Source organism: Ammospiza nelsoni, chromosome 1, assembly GCF_027579445.1.
Source record: "Ammospiza nelsoni isolate bAmmNel1 chromosome 1, bAmmNel1.pri, whole genome shotgun sequence".
Lineage (NCBI taxonomy): Eukaryota > Metazoa > Chordata > Aves > Passeriformes > Passerellidae > Ammospiza > Ammospiza nelsoni.
In genome coordinates, this window is record NC_080633.1 from 506,291 (window position 1) to 524,111 (window position 17,821).

Here is a 17,821-nt window from a genome sequence, read left to right on the forward strand (position 1 = left end):
TGGGCATCTCTGCAAAGTCAGTTTGCCAATGATCCCCAGGAATCCCCTGTCCTGCCAGCCCTGGAGGGGCCTTCTGCCTCCCTTGGGATTATCTGCAAACAAATCTCATTTTTCAATGACTGAGCTATCAATTCCTGCTGTATTTGTGCTCATTACATTCCTTTGCCAACTGCCCACTGTATTCTCTATTTCCCAACGTGTTTCCTGTGTTCCAGCTCTGTTATTCATTAGCTGTGCAGTTACCTGCCCACAGCAGGTCACCAATCACCTGCTGGGGTTTCTGGGGCTCCAGCCATGGGGCAGGCTGTGCTGGCCACTGATATTTGGGGTTGTCCCAGGACATCCCAGCGGTGCAGGCGCCCTTTCCCAGCTGCTCTGTCAGCTCAGGGACTCCCTGGAATGGCTGGGGACTCTCCCACCTCTCCTCACAAGGGCACTGCAGACACTTCTGCCCTTTGTAGGATTTTGGCCAATTCCTCCTTTGTGCTTCACAGGGGGAACCTGATCTGCCGGAATTCAGAGCATCCCTCTGCCAGGACCCTGCCAGGGGGCTCAGAGACCCTGGCACAGAGCCCAGAACACCTGTGGTTTTGGTTATGACCCGTGGAGTAAATTACCAACCTTGTATGAGGATCTGCAAACCACGAAAGTCTAAGCAGAATAAGAATTGGTTTGTCACAGGGTGAAAAATAGATTTTTTTGGGGTTTTTTAGAATGGGGGTTAAGGGGGGCAAGATGGAGGAATTGGGGCTTTTCTCCTTCTTCTTCTTCTTGGCCTCCATCTTCTGCTGTGATGGTGGCACTTTGGGATTGGTTTAGAGCAGAAGCTCACTGTCTAACACAGGTGATAGGGATTGGGAAGTAACTGTAAATATTGCACACGTAGTTTTTAGTATAAAACGATAACACCACCCTGGGCAGGCAGAGTGCCTCTGTCTGTGCTGCTGAGCTGATCTCTGCAGGCCAGGAGAAAGAATTTTATAGCTAAGGCACAATAAACTACCTTGAGAACGAGAAGTGAAGAGCTCTGACTCCTTCTTTGACTGCTGGGCTGGGAAAAGAGACTTTGTGACACATCTCAGAGTCACTGTGAGCAGCAGAGACCCCGAGACTGGCTGTGCTCCAGAGGGGTCCCCAAAGCTCCGCGCTGTCCTGCTGTCCTGGGGCACGCTGGCACTGCTGGTGGCACCCCGTGCCCTGCTCCTTGTGTCCACCCAGCTGCGCCCAGCTGTGGCACCGAGCAGCTTTGGTGCTCCCCAGCTCCAAACCCCCGCAGCTCCAGCAGCCCTTGGTTCATCCCTCACCAGCACTGTCCAAGCCCTGGAAAGTTCTGGATTCTCTCCCTCCAGAGCAAACCATTTCCAGCACTGTGGGGCCGGAGTGTCACAGGAACAGGCACAGGAGGGAGCACCTGTGTCCCTGCCAGGGGTGCCAGGGCGTGCCAGCTTCAGCCAGGGCTGCAGGGGTGCCTGGGACTGTTCTATAAAAACATTATACTGGGTTTTATATAATTAATAAAAATAAAACTAAAACTATAACTAAAACTAAAACTAAAACTAAAACTAAAATAAAAATAAAATAAACATAAACATGAACTAAAACTAAGAATAAAACTAAAACTAAAACTAAAACTAAAACTAAAACTAAAACTAATACTAATACTAAAAATAAAAATAAAAATAAAAATGAAATAAACATAAACATAAATTAAAAATAAAATTAAGAATAAAAATAAAAATAAGATAACATAAAAATATAACTATAACTATAACTAACTGTACCTGTAACTATAACTGTAACTATAACTGTAACTATAACTGTAAATGTAACTTTAACTGTAACTGTAACTGTAACTATAACTATAACTATAACTATAACTATAAATATAGATATAAATATAAATATAAATATAAATATAAATATAAATATATAACCATATATTTGTTATGGATATATAAATATATATAGCTATATATATTTTATATATATAACTTATTTTAATAAGTTAACAAGTTAATATAACTTACTTTTAATAATTTAAATATATTAAAAATACATATATTTTTACCCTTAAGTCTGCTCCCCACTCTGCTTTTGAACTGCCAGCACTGCTGGGCAGTGTGTGACCCACACTCCTTCCGTAACCCAATCCCAAAGATGTTCTCAGCTTTTCCACAGCTCTCCCTGCCCGTCCCTGCACAGAACGTGGTGTTTGTAGTGTTTGTGGTGTTTGTGGTGTTTGTGGTGTTTGTGATGTCTGTGGTGTTTGTGGTGTTTGTGTTGTTTGCGGTGTTTGTGGTGTCTGGTGTCTGTGGTGTTTGTGATGTCTGTGGTGTCTGTGTTGTCTGTGGTGTCTGGTGTTTGTGTTGTTTGTGTTGTTTGTGGTGTTTGTGTTTTCTGTGGTGTTTGCAGTGTCTGTGGTGTTTGTGGTGTTTGTGTTGTCTGTGGTGTTTGTGTTGTCTGTGGTGTTTGTGTTGTCTGTGTTGTCTGTGGTGTTTGTGTTGTCTGTGGTGTTTGTGTTGTCTGTGGTGTTTGTGGTGTTTGTGTTGTCTGTGGTGTTTGTGTTGTCTGTGGTGTTTGGGGTGTTTGTGGTGCTTGCGGTGTTTGTGGTGCTTGCGGTGTTTGTGGTGTTTGCGGTGTCTGTGTTGTTTGCAGTGTCTGTGGTGTTTGTGTTTTCTGTGGTGTTTGTGGTGTTTGTGGTGTTTGTGTTGTTTGCCCCGGGTGCTCCTCTTTTGATCCCTGACACATAAAATCCTCAGTGCCTTTTGGTCCAGGTGTTGGATTTTGTATCCCCATCCCAGAGAGGTCTTGGAGCACCCAATTTTCCAGACAGACCTCTCCCCTGGCAGGGGCTGGGCGTTGGGGCAGCTCTGAAATTGGTGTTTTCCCTCTGTTTTCCTGATTTAAATGGCAGAGGCTGGAACAAAGGCCTGTTCCCTTCCTCCCTGCTGCACCCACAGTGCCAGGACCCAGAGCATCCCTCTGTCTGTCCTGAGCAGCCCAGACCCTGCTGGGGAGCTCAGGGACCCTGGCACAGAGCCCAAAACGCCTCTGGGTTTGATTATGACCCATGGAGCGAATTACCAACCTTGTATGAAGATCTGCAAGCCACAACAGTTTAGGTAGAATAATAGTGAAGTTATCACGGGGTGGAAAAGTAGATTTTGGGGTTTTCGGTATGGGGGTTCAGGAGGCAAGATGGAGGGAACTGGGCGTGTCCAGCCTTTCTCCTTCTTCTTCTTGGCCTCCATCTTCTGCTGTGACGGTGGCACTCACAGATTGGTTTAGAGTAGGAGCTCACTGTGTAACACAGGTGATGGGTATTGGGAAGTTATGGTAAATATTGCACATGTAGTTTTTAGTATAAAGACATAACACTGCCCCGGGGGCAGGCAGAGTGCCTGAACTGTCTTACTGAGTGACCTCGGCAGGGCAGGCGAAAATTTTTTATAGATAAGGAACAATAAACAACCTTGAGACTGAGAAATGAAGAGCTCTGCCTCCTTCTTCAATGGCTGGGCTGGGAAAAGAGACTTTCCAACACGTCTCAGGGTCACTGTGAGCAGCCAAAGATCCCGACACCACGGCAGCTCCCAGCTCAGTTCTGCCCTGCAGGACTGAAACACCCAAGAAGCTGCTCCCCATCAATCACAAATTTACCTTTTCCTTCCCCATTTGTTGCAGCCAGGGGCTCAGCTGAGGCTGAGGCCCTTGGTCCCCACCAGGGAATGGTTCACCTCCATCTCAGGAGCCGGATGGTTTGGAGAGCTGGTTTGGGATCCTGGCTGGGGGACATTCCCTTTCCCAACATCCCCTTTGTTCACAAATTCAGCCACAGGTATCACAGCACTCCCCCCATTGCTTCCCAGTGAGGGCGTCCTGCCCCAGCTTCCCCCAAAGCTTCCCTTGGCATCCTAGGGGGAATTCTCTCCAGAATCCCCCCTATCACCCCATAGGCCACTTCCCATTCAAACCCTGTGGCTTTCCAAACCTATTCCAGGGTAAGAACATTCCAAACTGTGCCATTCCAAACCCACTCCCGGGCAGGACCATCCCAAACTGTGCCATTCCAAACCCATTCCCAGGTGAGATCATTGGAAATGTGCCGTTCCAAACCCATTCCCAAACAGGGCATTCCAAACTGTGCCATTCCAAACCCATTCCTGGGCAGGACCATTCCAAACCGTGCCATTCCAAACCCATTCCCAGGTGAGATCATTGGAAATGTGCCGTTCCAAACCCATTCCCAAACAGGGCATTCCAAACTGTGCCATTCCAAACCATTCCCGGGCAGGAGCTCCCAGAAGGGCCCCCCAAACCCCCAGGAACCCTTGAAGCCCACCCTGGGCAGCTTTTTCTGCCCCTTCCCATTCCAAGGGAGGCTGCCCTGCTCCTGCCAGGCTCCTGCTCCCATTTCCTGCCCTCTGGGGATCGCAGCTTCTCCCAAAAATCCCTCCAGGCCCCCTGATCCCTCGGGCCCGCTGAAATTCAGGAGTAGGTCCCACCCAGCCGTTACCAGAAATGGGTAAAACCGAAACCCCTGAGCCCCAAGGGACAGAATTGCTGCTCCCAACGCCGCCCTGGCCACAGGATTTCATTTCCTCTGGTTTCTGGCAGCACAGCCGGCGTTTCCTCAGGGCTGGGTTTGCCTTGGGAGCGCTGCTGTGGGGACAGAGGCACCGAGTGACCCTGAGGATGTGGGAGAAGGTGGAAACGTCCTTCCAGACCCGATCCCACCCCTCGGGTGCCCGAGCCCCCCAGGTCCCAGCAGGAGCCGGGTCCAGTCTCTCCCTCCCTGCAGATCCCCGATCCAGGGACGGAATTCCCACTTTTTCAGGAATTCAGCACATCCAGCCCCACAAACTCCCGTCCTTGGAGCCACCTCAGCGTGCCAACCCCCCCGCGCTCCCGGCTCCGCGCTAATTTCAGGAATTTAATTGGGAAAACGGCTCCCGGCCGCGTGATCTTATCTGAAAGGAGAGAAGAAAAGGGGAATTGGGGAATTTTCCTGGTTCTCGGAGCACAAAGGAGCGCGCCCAGCGCCTCCCCCCCGTGTCCCGTCCTGCCGACCCCGATCCGGCGGCTCCTGCACGTGGGCTCCCGAAACGTGGAACTGGGACAGCCCAAAAAAGCCGCAGCAGCCGGGGGTGGCACGGAGGTGGCACGGTGACACCGCCGGCAGCGCCGCCAGCAGCCTCGGGGGGCGCCCGGCGGGATTTTGGGGGTGTTTGGGGATATTCCTCCTGGAAAGAGCTGCCCTGAGGGGGCTAAAAGCGGCTGGAGGTGGCACTGGGGACACGGGCAGCGGTGGCACTGGGAACACGGGCAGAGGTGGCACTGGGGACACGGGCAGTGATGGCTCTGGGGACACGGACAGAGGTGGCACTGGGGACACGGGCAGTGATGGCTCTGGGGACACGGACAGAGGTGGCTCTGGGGACACCTGGAGTCAGCGGTGGCTCAGGGGACACGGGCAGAGGTGGCAATTGGGACACGGGCAGAGGTGGCAATGGGGACACGGGCAGTGGTGGCAATGGGGACACGGGCAGTGATGGCTCTGGGGACACGGGCAGAGGTGGCACTGGAGACACGGGCAGTGGTGGCAATGGGGACACCTGGAGTCAGCGGTGGCAATGGGGACACGGGCAGTGATGGCTCTGGGGACATGGGCAGAGGTGGCACTGGGGACACGGGCAGAGGTGGCAATGGGGACACCTGGAGTCAGTGGTGGCACTGGGGACACGGGCAGAGGTGGCAATGGGGACACCTGGAGTCAGTGGTGGCACTGGGGACACGGGCAGCGGTGGCACTGGGGACACAGGCAGTGATGGCTCTGGGGACATGGTCAGCGGTGGCCCTGGGGACACGGGCAGAGGTGGCCCTGGGGACAGGTGACACCGGGGATTGTCCCATCTCCGCGGTGCCGCCCTGGCCCAGTTTCCCCTCCCAGCTCCGTGGGCAGATGGAGCGCGTGTCTGTGGGGGGGGGGGGGGGGGCTGTCCCCATTCCCGTGGGAACGCCACCATCTGTCCCCTGCTCGGTGACCTCCGGCCGGGGGACGCTCCCAGCGCTCCGGCTCACTGGGAAGGGAGGGGAGCTCCCTGCATGGACTGGGCCGTACTGGGAGCAGCTGGGGGGCTGCAGGTGCCCCCCAGGTGTATGAATATTCCCCCCCCACCCCCAGCCTCATTCACATTTTTTACTAATTTCTACATTTTTTTACTCATTTCCACATAACCTCATATTTTTTGGCATTTGTTTATTTGGGGAAGGGGGGACACTGTGGGGAGGACACGTGGTGGCCCCTGCTGTCACCAGAGCCCTGTCATGGTTCAACCACGACAAAGAGCCCAGAAGAGTCTCCTTCCTCCCCTCCCTCCCTCCCTTCCTCTTCCTCCCTCCCTGCCCTTCCTCCTAATTAAGGGGAATAAATAGAATAGAACAGAAATAAATAGAATTAAATGGAATAGGAAGAGCAGAATGGGGTAGGAGAACCAGACTGAGCAGAAGAATAATAACTTGAATAACTTAAATAGAATAAAATAAAACAGAAATAATAATGAATGGCATAGAAAAAATTAAAATAAATAGACTTAAAAAAACTTCTGGCCTTAAATACGAACACGGGGCAGGGCACTGGTGGGACTGGCAGGGAGTGGGAAATGCCCTGAGGGACATTCCAAAGGTACTTCAGTATCTGAAGAGAACACGGAGAACCCTCCCAGAGGGATTTTCCAAGGTCCAAAGACGCTTCGAGGCCCCAGGGACACGGAGAACATCCCCGGGGGATTTTCCATGGTGCAAAGTTACACGGAGAATTCATCCCAGAGGGATTTCCCAGGCTCTGGGAGAACCGGGAAGCACCGGAGGACACTGCAAGGTCCGGAGGGACACGGAGAAGTGTCCTGCAGAGACTCTGAGGTGTGAAAGGCACATGAAGAAACAGCCCCGAGGGACTGCCCGAGGTCCAGGGGGACGTGGGGGAACATCCCAGATGCTGTAAGATCCAGAGGGAACACGGAGACACATCCCGGAGGGACTTCCCGAGGTCCAAAGGGACACGGAGAAATCCCCGGGTTCCAGAAGCCTCCGGGGGTGCCCCGGGCTGGGAGCGGCACCGGCGGGGGCCACACCCACCGTGGGGCCACACCCACCGCGGGGCCACACCCACCGGGGCCACACCCACCGGGATGGCCCGGCTACCGCTGGGCACCCGCCGGGAGCTCCCTGTCCCCAGGCACGGCCCCATCACTGTGAGGGTGCCTCTCATTGAGCAGGTCCCCGTCCATGAGGGGGTCCCCGTCTCCACAGGGCTCCCTGTCCCTGTCCCTGTCCCTGTGCGAGTCTCCATCCCCACCGGGGTCCCTGTCCCTGTCCCCACCCCTGTCCCTGAGCGAGTCCCCATCCCCACGGGGGTCCCTGTCCCTGTCCCCACCCCTGTCCCTGAGCGAGTCCCCATCCCCACGGGGGTCCCCATCCCCATCCCCATGCCCCATCACCCTATCGCTGAGTGGGTCCCCATGCCCACGGGAGTCCCCATCCCCATCCCCATCCCCACGGGGGTCCCTGTCCCTGCAGGGGTCCCGATCCATGTCCCTATCCCTAAGCGCGTCCCTGTTCCCACATGGGTCCCTGTCCCTGTCCCCGCGGGTGTCCCTACCCTTGTCCCCGTCCCCGTCCCTGCGGGGGTCTCTGTCCCCACGGGTGTCCCTGTCCCTGTCGCTGTCCCTGTCCCCATCCCCACGGGGGTTCCTGTCGCTGTCGCTGTCCCCGTCCCTGTCCCCGTCCCCACGAGGGTCCCTGTCCCTGTGACTGTCCCTGTCCCCGTCCCCGCGGGGGTGTCTGTCTCCATGGGGGTTCCTGTTCCTGTCCCTGTCGCTGTCCCTGTCTCCATGAGGGTCCCTGTGGCTGTCCCTGTCCCTGTCCCCGCGGGTGCCCCTACCCTTGTCCCCGTCCCCGCGGGTGTCTCTGTCCCTGTCCCCATCCCCACGAGGGTCCCTGTCCCTGTCCCCGTGGGTGTCCCTACCCTTGTCCCTGTCCCCAGGGGTGTCCCTACCCTTGTCCCCGTCCCCACAAGGGTCCCTGTCCCTACCCTTGTCCCTGTCCCCGTCCCCGTCCCCGCGGGCCCCGAGGCGGCGGGCCTGGCACTGCCGCCGTGTCCGGCGGTGCGAGCTGAGGCTGGCCCGCGTGGCGAAGGCGCGGCCGCAGCGGGCGCAGGGGAAGGGCCGCTGGCCCGAGTGGCCGCGGCGGTGCAGGAAGAGGTGCCCGCGGTGCAGGAACACGCGGCCGCACTCGGGGCACGGCAGGGCGCGGTGCTGCCGCAGGTGCAGCTCCAGGCTCTCCCTCCAGCTGAAGCTGCGCCCGCAGGGGCCGCACACGAAGGGCCGCTCCCCGTCCGCGTCCGGGCAGCGCGGGGCCCGCGCCCGGTGCGAGCCGCGGTGCCGCAGCAGGTCCCCGAGCAGGCAGAAGCTGCGGCCGCACTCGGCGCAGCCGTGCCGGGCCCGGTTCCCCCGGCGCAGCTTCTTGTGCGCCAGGAGGCTGCGGCGGTGCCGGAAGGATTTGCCGCAGGTGCCGCACAGGTACGGCCGGCCCGGGGGCGCCTCGGCCCCGCCGCTGCCGCCGCCGAGGAGCCCCGAGGCCGCCGGTACCGGCCGGGAGAGGGCCCTGGCACGGCGGCCCCGCGCGGCGTCGCGGCAGCCGGAGCGGGGGACACCGGAGCCCGATCGCCAGCGACCCCCGGTGCCATCCTTGCTGTCAGAGCTGCTCCAGGCACCTGCTGGGGACACGGGGTCACCGTGGGGGAGTCCCGGACCCCCGGCTGCTGCCACGACCGCCCCTGTGACACCGTGGGGGACTCCAGCCCAGCCCAGCCCGGGGGTGTCACACCGGGGCTCTGGCCAGGGCCACCCCCAGCCCCACAGGGTGTCCCCACGGGGTGTCCCGGTCACTCACAGCTGTCGGTGGTGTCGCTGCTGTCGCTATCTCCGCTGTGCTCCCCAGCGCAGGGCCCCCCCCCCGTGTGACTCCTCCTTCATGTGGGGGAACTTGGAGTTGGGGTCTGTGAGGGAGAGAGGACCCTCAGTGCTCCCGCCATGCCCGGGGAGGGTCACGGTCACTGGGAACCGTCACCAGGCTGGGGGCTGTGCTAGGGGCGGGGGGCCGAAGCACCCCCAGCCCTGGGCACCTCCAGCCCATGGCGCCCCCAGCCCATGACTCACCCCCTGCCCATGTCACCCTCAGCCCGTGTCACCCAGCTCCGGGCACCCCCAGCCCCATGGCACCCGGAACCCCATGGCACCCCCTGCCCTGGGCATCCCCATCCCCGTGGCACCCCCAGTCCCGTGACACCCCAGCACTGGACACCCCAGCCCCATGGCACCCCCAGCCCCATGGCATCCCCCACCTCCACGGCATCCCCCAGCCCGTGCCACCCCAGCCCTGGGCACCCCCATCCCCGTGGCACCCCCAGCCCGTGTCACCCCCAGCTCTGGGCACCCTCCCAGCCCCCGTCACCCCTAACCTGGGCACCCCCAGCCCGTGTCACCCCCAGCCCCACGCCTCCGTCCCTCACCCAGGCTGGCCACCATGTCGTAGTTGTCGCACATGACCTGCCGGTGCAGCGCCCGCTGCCAGGGCGCCAGCTGCGCCCACTCCTCGGGGGAGAAGTGCACGGCCACCTCCTCGAATGTCACCTCGGGGGTCGCCCCCTGGCAGGGACAGCGGGGGGCTCAGGGGGGGCCCTCGCTGCGCTCCCCGTGCGGGTCCCCGGGCTCTGGGGGCCCGAGCCCCGCTAATCCCTATGGGGACAGCCCCGGTACCCCCCAGCCCTCCGCAGGGCCCCCAGCGCGCCCCGGGCTCGGCCCGGGCTCACCCGCTGCATGGCCGGGCGGGCCGATGGCGGCGGCGGCGGCGGAAGGGGCCGGGCCGGGGGAGAGCGCCGGAACCGGGGGGCCCGGGCGAGGGGCGGCTCTGCGGTGCGGCGGGTGCCGGGATCCGGCTCCTTCCCGTGCCCGGCGGGTACCGGGATCCGGCACCTTCCCGTGCCCGGTGAGCCCGGGATCCGGCACCTTCCCGTGCCCGGCGGGTACCGGGATCCGGCACCTTCCCGTGCCCGGCGGGTGCCGGGATCCGGCACCTTCCCGTGCCCGGCGGGTGCCGGGATCCGGCTCCTTCCCGTGCCCGGCGGGTACCGGGATCCGGCTCCTTCCCGTGCCCGGCGGGTACCGGGATCCGGCACCTTCCCGTGCCCGGTGAGCCCGGGATCCGGCTCCTTCCCGTGCCCGGCGGGTACCGAGATCCGGCTCCTTCCCGTGTTCAGCGGGTACCGGGATCCGGCTCCTTCCCGTGCCCGGCGGGTACCGAGATCCGGCTCCTTCCCGTGCCCGGCGGGTACCGGGATCCGGCACCTTCCCGTGCCCGGCGGGTACCGGGATCCGGCTCCTTCCCGTACCCGGCGGGTACCGGGATCCGGCTCTTTCCCCTTCCCGGCGGGTACCGGGATCCGGCTCTTTCCCCTTCCCGGCGGGTACCCGGATCCGGCCCCGCTCGCCCACCCGGCAGCGTCACCCGCGCCCCAAACGGGGCCCCTCGGGACACGACCCCCCGTTCGAGTCAGCCCCCCAAATCCCGAGGGTCCGGCCTGGTGACCCCCGGGATCCAGTGACCGCACTGGAGCTCCCACGCCGGAGGACCCCAGGCTGGAGGGTCCCACACCTGTGGACAGGGACACCCCGGGGTCCTGCAGCCCCTGCACCCAAACCCCCCAGAACCCACCCGGGTGGCACCGCGTGTCCCCAGGCAGAGCACAACCACACACCCGGCCAGTGGCACAGGGTGTCTGTGTCCCACTGGGTCCCCCAGTGACAACCCTGGTATGAGACCCCCCCTCCCAGTGACAGCCCCAGTGTGAGACCCCCCCCCATCTGTCCCCAAGGAGCACCGGGGGCATTGGTGCCACTCCCGTGGATGTGACAGTGACCCTGGGGTCGCCCCAGTGGCCACCCTAATGCTGAGCTCTCACCTGGCGTCCAGGTGAGGTTTGGTGGTCACAGAGCACACTGGAAGCCGCTGGCACTGGCTGTGGCACTGTCCTGGTGGTCCCTTGGCCATGGTCAGAGCCTATCCCGGGGCTGTAGAGAGACCCCTGTGCCCCCCCGTCCAGTCCCAGACAGAGCACCTGGAGCCCCGGAGCCATCAGAAGCTTTTATTTTAAATAACCTCAAAAAATAGAATTGCAGAGAGCAGAGCTGGGGAAGGGGAGCGGGGCGGGACCCCCTGCCCGGCCGGGGCTCGGGGGCGGCTGTCCCGGTGTCGGTCCCGCCACAGGACCCGGTTCCCTTTGGGATGAAGCGGCAGCAGCTCCCAGCGGTGTCTGTGGTGAAGCTCTGCCCGCACCGTGGATGCCCGGCTCTGTCACACCGGGGGGACGGGGAGAGGCCACACAAAGCCCAGCCGAGCCCCTCGAGCCCCCCACCACCACGGTCCGGCCCCAGCGGTCACACCACCCTTCCCCATCCGAATATCGAGTCCCAAAGCGCGCAGTTACCCAGAGCAAGCAGAAGCACAAGCTGCCCCCCATCCCCCCGAGCAGAGCTGAGCCCTTCCAGGCCCTTTTCCTTTTCCTGGCCGTTTGCCCAGCGTGCTCCCAGCTTCCCCCCGCACAGAGCTGCACTGGGGACCCCAGGGCTCAGCCCGCAGCAGGGCGGGCCCAGCCTCCCATCCCAGCGTGTCCTTAGGGAATGAACGCCATCCAGTCCGGAACTGGCTGGAAGGTTCTGGAAGCAGAGGGAGCCTCTCAGGGCCCCTCTTGTCCCAAGTCTGGCTCCAGTGGATGCAACTCCACTGTGCCCAGCTCCTCCTGGTCTGTGTGGCTGGAGCCCACACGGCAGATCCGGGCCCAGCGCTGGCGCCTCCAGCCCTTTGGTGTCTTCCCAAGCCAGGAACGTGCCGCGTCCCAGCCTGGCTCTGCCCTGCCCCACAGCCCCGGCTGGAGGCTCCTCCAAGTCCCAGTGCTGAATCTGGCTGGCAGTGTCACCTTGGCACCGAGCCCTCAGCTTTGTCCCTTTGGCTCGGTCCCCTCAGTTCCATCCCTTTGGCTCCGTCCTTTTGGCTCTGTCCCCTGGGCTCCATCTCCTCCAGGCTCGCCGTGGGTGACCCCATGAGCCGAGGGCGGGTCCTTGCTGGGGGCGTCTCACTGGGGGTTCCAGGCTGGGGGATCACAGGCGGCCGGGGCAGGGTGGGGGTCCTGGTGGGGGGGGGTCTCAGCGCAGGTCCCAGCGCGGGGGTCGCAGGCGGCCGGGGCTCCCGGGGCTCACAGGCAGCCGGGGCACGGCGCCGGTTTCTCCTCGCCGCACTCGCGCTCCGGCGCTCCCGGCGCTCTCTTCTCGTCGAAGGCGCGGGCGCAGCCGCCGGCCTTGGCCCAGAGCTGCCCGCGAGGGGGCTCGGGAGGGCGGGGAGCCAGGCAGGCGGCGCAGCAGCACGGCGGGGGCAGCCCCGGCGCGCGGGGGCTCGGGCCGCCCCCGGGGCACTTACAGGGGGGCACGGGGGCCGGGGCGGCGCCGGGGCCGGGCGGGGGCTCGTCCTGCATCAGCTGCAGGAGGATGTCGGCGGCGCCCGAGGGGCTGTCGGGGCGCGCCCCGCGGGAGCAGGGCGGCAGCAGCAGCGCGGGGGGCTCGGGGCCCTTGGCCAGGGGGTCGCCGGCGGCGCAGGGCGCGGCCAGGCCGGCGCCGTGGGTGCGGCGGTGCCGCAGCAGGTGAGCCTTCTGGCTGAAGCCCTTGCCGCAGTCGGCGCAGCGGAACGGCCGCTCCCCGGTGTGCGTCCGCAGGTGCACGGCCAGGTTCACCTTCTGCCGGAAGCGCTTCCCGCACTCGGCGCAGGCGTGGGGCCGCTCGGCGGCGCAGCCGTGGGGACACTCGGAGCACGCGTGGGGACACTCGGCGCAGCCGTGGGGCTGCTCGGGGCAGCCGTGGGGCCGCTCGGCGCAGGGGTGGGGCCGCTCGCAGGGGTGGGGATGCTCGGCACAGGTGCGAGGATGCTCGGCGCAGCCGCGGGGACACTCGGCGCAGGCGTGGGGCTGCTCGCACGCGTGGGGCCGCTTGGGGCAGGCGTGGGGCTGCTCGCAGGGGTGGGGACACTCGGCACAGGGGTGCGGCCGCTCGGGGCAGGGCTGTGGCTGCGGCTGCCCGCAGGCATGGGGCCGCTCACAGGCGTGAGGATGCTCAGCACAGGCGTGGGGATGCTCCGTACAGGTGTGAGGATGCTCCGTACACGCATGGGGATGCTCCGCACAGGCGTGGGGGTGCTCGGCACAGGTGCGGCGCTGCTCGGTGCAGGTGTGGAGCCGCTCGGCGCAGCCGTGGGGACGCTCGGCACAAGCGTGGGGACGCTCGGCACAAGCGTGGGGACACTTGGCGCAGGCGTGCAGCTGCTCGGCGCAGGTGTGCGGCCGCTCGGCGCCGCCGTGGCCCGGCCGGAGCCCCCCGTGCTCCGCGCAGGCCTCCCCGCAGAGCCCGCAGGGGAAGGGGCTCCCGGCGGGGTCCAGGGCGCCGGGGGCCGCGCCGGGGGTCCCGGTGTGCACGCGCTGGTGCACCCGCAGGGACAGTTTGCTCTTGAAGCGCTTGGGGCACTCGAGGCAGGTGAAGGGCTGGCGGCCCAGGTGCGTCTTCTGGTGTGCCAGCAGGTTGGGCTTCTGGGCGAAGCGCTTCCCGCACTGGGCGCAGGCGAAGGGGCGCTCGCCCGTGTGCACCCGGTAGTGCGTCACCAGGTTGCCCTTCTGGTTGAAGCGGCGGCCGCAGACGCCGCAGGTGAAGGGCCGCTCACCTGTGTGGATGCGCTGGTGGGTGGCCAGGTTGGTTTTGAGGCTGAAGCGCTTGCCGCAGGTGTCGCAGCGGAAGGGGCCGCGCCCGCCGGTGCCGTGCCCCCCGTGCCCCCCGTGCCGCGGCGCCCGCTCGCACTGCGCCAGGCCCCGCCCGCACTCGGGGCACGGCCAGGGCCGGCCCTCGCCCGCCCGCGGCCCCGGGGGGGACCCGGGGGGCTGCTCGGCGCCCGGCTCCGCGGGGGGGGCGCCGGGGCACGGCTTGTGCCCCGCGTGGCTCTTCTGGTGGGCGACGAGGGCGAGCCAGAGCCCGAAGCTGTTGCCGCACTGATTGCAGATGAAGGGCTTTTCTGGGGAGAGCACGGCCTCGCCCGGGCCCGGCTGCGCCCCCAGGGGCCCCAGGAGGGGCGGGCCGGGCGCGAAGGGCACGGCGGGCGCCTCGGGGGGCCGCAGCAGGGGCACCTTGGGGCAGAAGCCGTCGCCGCAGTGGGCGCAGGGGAAGGAGGGCTCGGCCGGGGGCGGGGGCGGGAAGCCCTTGTCGGGGCACGGGAAGAGCTCGGCGGCGCCCTCGGGGAGCTTGGGGGCGGGCGGGAGCGGGGCGAAGGGCGCGGGGTCCTGCGGGGCGGGCGCGGGGGGCAGCAGGGCGGGCGCGGCCCCGAAGGGCGCGGCCGGGGCCGGGCCGCGCGCGGGGCAGCGGCGCTGGCGGGGGATGTGCGTCTTCTGGTGGGCCTTGAGGGACACCTTGTCCTTGAAGCACTTGTGGCACTGGGCGCAGGGGAAGGGGCGCAGGTCGGTGTGGGTGCTCTGGTGCGTGACCAGGTTGGTTTTCTGGGTGAAGCGCTTGCCGCACTGGGCGCAGGCGAAGGGCCGCTCACCTGTGTGCACCCGGTAGTGCGTCACCAGGTTGGTTTTCTGGTTGAAGCTGCGGCCGCACAGGAAGCAGGAGAAGGGCCGCTCGCCCGTGTGGATGCGCCGGTGCGTGATCAGGTTGGGCTTCTGCCGGAAGCTCTTGCCGCACTCGGGGCACACGAAGGGCGCGTCCTCAGGGCAGCCCCGCGCCGGCGCCCGCGCCCGCGCCTTGCCCTCCTCGGGGTGGGCGCCGTGGATGCGCTGGTGCGCCAGCAGGTTGGCCTTCTGCGAGAAGCTCTTGCCGCACTGGGCGCAGGGGAAGGGCCGCTCGCCCGTGTGCACGCGCCGGTGCGTCAGCAGGTTGGGCCGCTGGCTGAAGCTCTTGCCGCAGTCCCCGCAGCGGAACGGCTTCTCCCCGGTGTGGATGCGCTCGTGCGTCACCAGGCTCTGCTTCTGCCGGAAGCCCTTCCCGCACTGGGCGCAGCGGAAGGGGCCGGGGACGCCCCCCTGGGCCCCCCAGCAGCCGGCGCGGGGGGCAGGGGGGTCCCGGGGGGGCTCGGGGCCGCGCTGCCCGCCGGGGAACCAGCGGCCGGAGCTGCCGCCCGCGGCGGCCGGGAACAGCTCCAGGGAGCCGGCGCCAATCCCGGGCTTCTCCTCGGGCTCCACCTTGCTCACCCGCCCGGGCTCCACTGCACCGGAGAGAGCCCGGGGTCAGCCCGGCTCCCGGAGAACTCCAGGCTGTCCCGAGTGGGGAGGACCCAGGCCCAGCCCCCCTGAACCATGGGGGCCCTCACTGCTGAACCACGGGGACGTTGGACACCCCAAAGGGCCTCAACTCTCTAAGCCTCTCCTGATGTGTGACAGCCCAAAGGGCCCCCAAATCCCCAGTTTGTGACACACAGGTCCAAAATTGTCCAAACTGGCTCAGAATGGCAAAAAGTGGTCTAAAATGGCCAAAACTGGCTCTCAAAACTGGCCCACAATGGCCACGAAGTGGCTCAGAATTACCACATATTGGTCATGACTGGCTGTGAACTGGCCTAGGACAGCGCCAAAATGGCTGAAAACTGGCCCAAAATGGCTGAAAAAGGTCTTTGCACTGGCTCAGAAAAACCTCTAACTGGCCCCAAAAAGTTCTAAACTGGCCCAGAATGCCCCCAAAGAATCCCATCTCACCTTTTCCCCTGAGCCCCCCAGTCCCACTGCTCCCCCAGATCCGGACTCCCCCAGATCCGGACTCACCGGCGCAGGGGCTGCCCAGGGCCTTGGAGTCCTCCGGGCCCGTCCGCGCAGCTCCGAACGGCTCCTCCGGCGGCTTCATCCCGAACAAACCCCCCGGCTTAAAGAACCGGTACCCTGGGGGGACACGGGGCAGTGCCATCGGGACCCCCGGCGCAGCTGGGACCGGGCTGATCCCGGGAGAGCCGGGCTGATCCCGGGAGAACCGGGCTGATCCCAGGAGAGCCGGGCTCTGGCACAGGGGATGGAGCCGCTCCTTGGGAACCGGCTCCAGGTGGGCTGGGACGGAGCCATCCTGAGCTGGGACCTGGGACGGAGCCATCCTGGGCTCTGGGCTTTCCCTGCAGCCTCTCCCAGCCCCGGGAATCCCCAGAACGCTTTCATCATCCCAGTTCAAAGTCCCCACAAAAATGCACAGAGCTCTGTGAGGAAAATCCCACCCCAGCCCCTATCCCAGGTGTCCCACCCTCCCTCACCTGTGCAGGGATCCGAGGGGATCTCGGCGCCCACAGCATCCAGCTGGGATCCGGCCCGTGGCGCCGGGCTCAGCCGCGAATACGGGAGCAGATCCAGGGCGTGGGCGGGCTGGGGAGGGGGCAGCGGCTCAGAGGCGTTTTGGGGTCATTTTGGGGTGTTTGGGGACCTTTCCCTGCGTTTGGCCACAGCCCAAGGACAGGGATTGTGCCCCTATTCCTGCATCCCAAATATGAGGGTCTCACTCCAGGATGGAGCCCCCATCCCTGCTCCCCAAACCAGACCCCTCCTCCCCCAAATCACATCCCCATGCCTCCAAACCAGACCCCTGCTCCCCCAAATTACATCCCCATGCCCCCAAACCAGACCCCTGCTCCCTCAAATTATATCCCCACTCCCCTAAAACAAATCCTCGCTACCCAAACCAAACCCCTGCTCCCCCAAATCACATCCCCACCCTCCCAAACCAAATCCCTGCTCCCCCAAATTACATCTCTACCCCACAAACCAAATCCCTGCCACTCCAGCATATCCCTACACCCCAAACAAGATCCTTGTTCCCCCAAAAGAGATGCTCAGCCCTGCTCCTCCAGACCAGATCCCCGACCCCCAAACCCGACCCTGTCCCCCCCGTCCCCACTGCCCACCCCCCAAACCAGCTCCTTTTCCAGCCGGGACACGCACCGAGGGAGGAACCTGTCCCGAGGAGCCAGTCCCGCTTCTCCGGGCACACTGAACCCCTCCGGTCCCCCGGTCCCTCCCGGTCCCCTCTCGTGTGCCCAAGCCCCCGTAGCTCCGTAGGGAGGGGGTGCGGCCCCCAACGCGCCGATTTCCCGGATAAACTCCCGAGGCTCCCAGGGGTTGGGGAAAAACCCCTCGGAAAAGCCCCGGGGATCCCCCCGGAACGCCCCCAAGGCCGCGGGGGGAGCGGGAGCGGGGACCCCCCGGGAGCTCCCCCGAACCCCCGCGTACCTGGGGCGCTCCCCCCGCCGACATCGCTGCCCCTTCCCGCGCCCTGCGGCCGCTCCGGCTCCTCGGGGCTCCTTCCCGCGGCTCCGCGGCCCTTCCCGGCCTCCTTCCGCCACCGAGTCCCTCAAATGGCCGCGGCGGGTCCTGCGAGAGCGGGAGAGCCGCGCTGAGAGCGGGGATGGGGCGGGGATGGGCGGGAGGGGCGGCGGGACCGGGCCCGAGCAGCGCGGCGGTCCCGGAGCGGCTCCGGCGGCCTCGGCCCCCCCGTCCTCCTCCTCCTCCTCCTCCTCCTCCCCCCGGAATTTGGGGTGCGGAAGGCGCCGAGCGGGGCCGGATCCGGCTGTGAACGGCGAGAGCCGGGAGCGCTGGGAGTTGTAGTTCGGGCTGGGATGGGATGGATCGGATGGGACGGGAGAATGGGGTGCGATCGGATGGGATGGGAGCGAGTGGGAGCGGCAGCAGGGAATGGCCCCGGCA

At 64.1% G+C, this 17,821-nt stretch overlaps 1 protein-coding gene across 1 annotated transcript; it reads right to left on the reverse strand.

Moving 5' to 3' along the window:
• Nucleotides 1-5,460: 5,460 nt before the first annotated feature.
• Nucleotides 5,461-17,619, reverse strand: LOC132078661 (uncharacterized). Its single transcript, XM_059480935.1, has 8 exons — nucleotides 17,348-17,619; nucleotides 16,378-16,486; nucleotides 15,905-16,018; nucleotides 12,315-15,351; nucleotides 9,872-10,697; nucleotides 9,572-9,707; nucleotides 8,057-8,947; nucleotides 5,461-5,681 (listed from the first exon to the last, which is right to left on the reverse strand). The coding sequence occupies exons 1-8, from the start codon at nucleotides 17,369-17,371 to the stop codon at nucleotides 5,461-5,463; spliced, it is 5,358 nt and encodes a 1,785-aa protein (XP_059336918.1). The 5' UTR covers nucleotides 17,372-17,619.
• Nucleotides 17,620-17,821: the final 202 nt, after the last annotated feature.

Coding starts and splice junctions, on each gene's coding strand:
- LOC132078661 (XM_059480935.1), bottom strand. CDS start 17,371: ATGTCGGCGGGGGGAGCGCCCCAG. Junction 16,019..16,377: donor CCCCTCGGATCCCTGCACAG/GTGAGGGAGGGT, acceptor GTGTCCCCCCAG/GGTACCGGTTCTTTAAGCCG. Junction 9,708..9,871: donor CCCGCCCGGCCATGCAGCGG/GTGAGCCCGGGC, acceptor TGTCCCTGCCAG/GGGGCGACCCCCGAGGTGAC.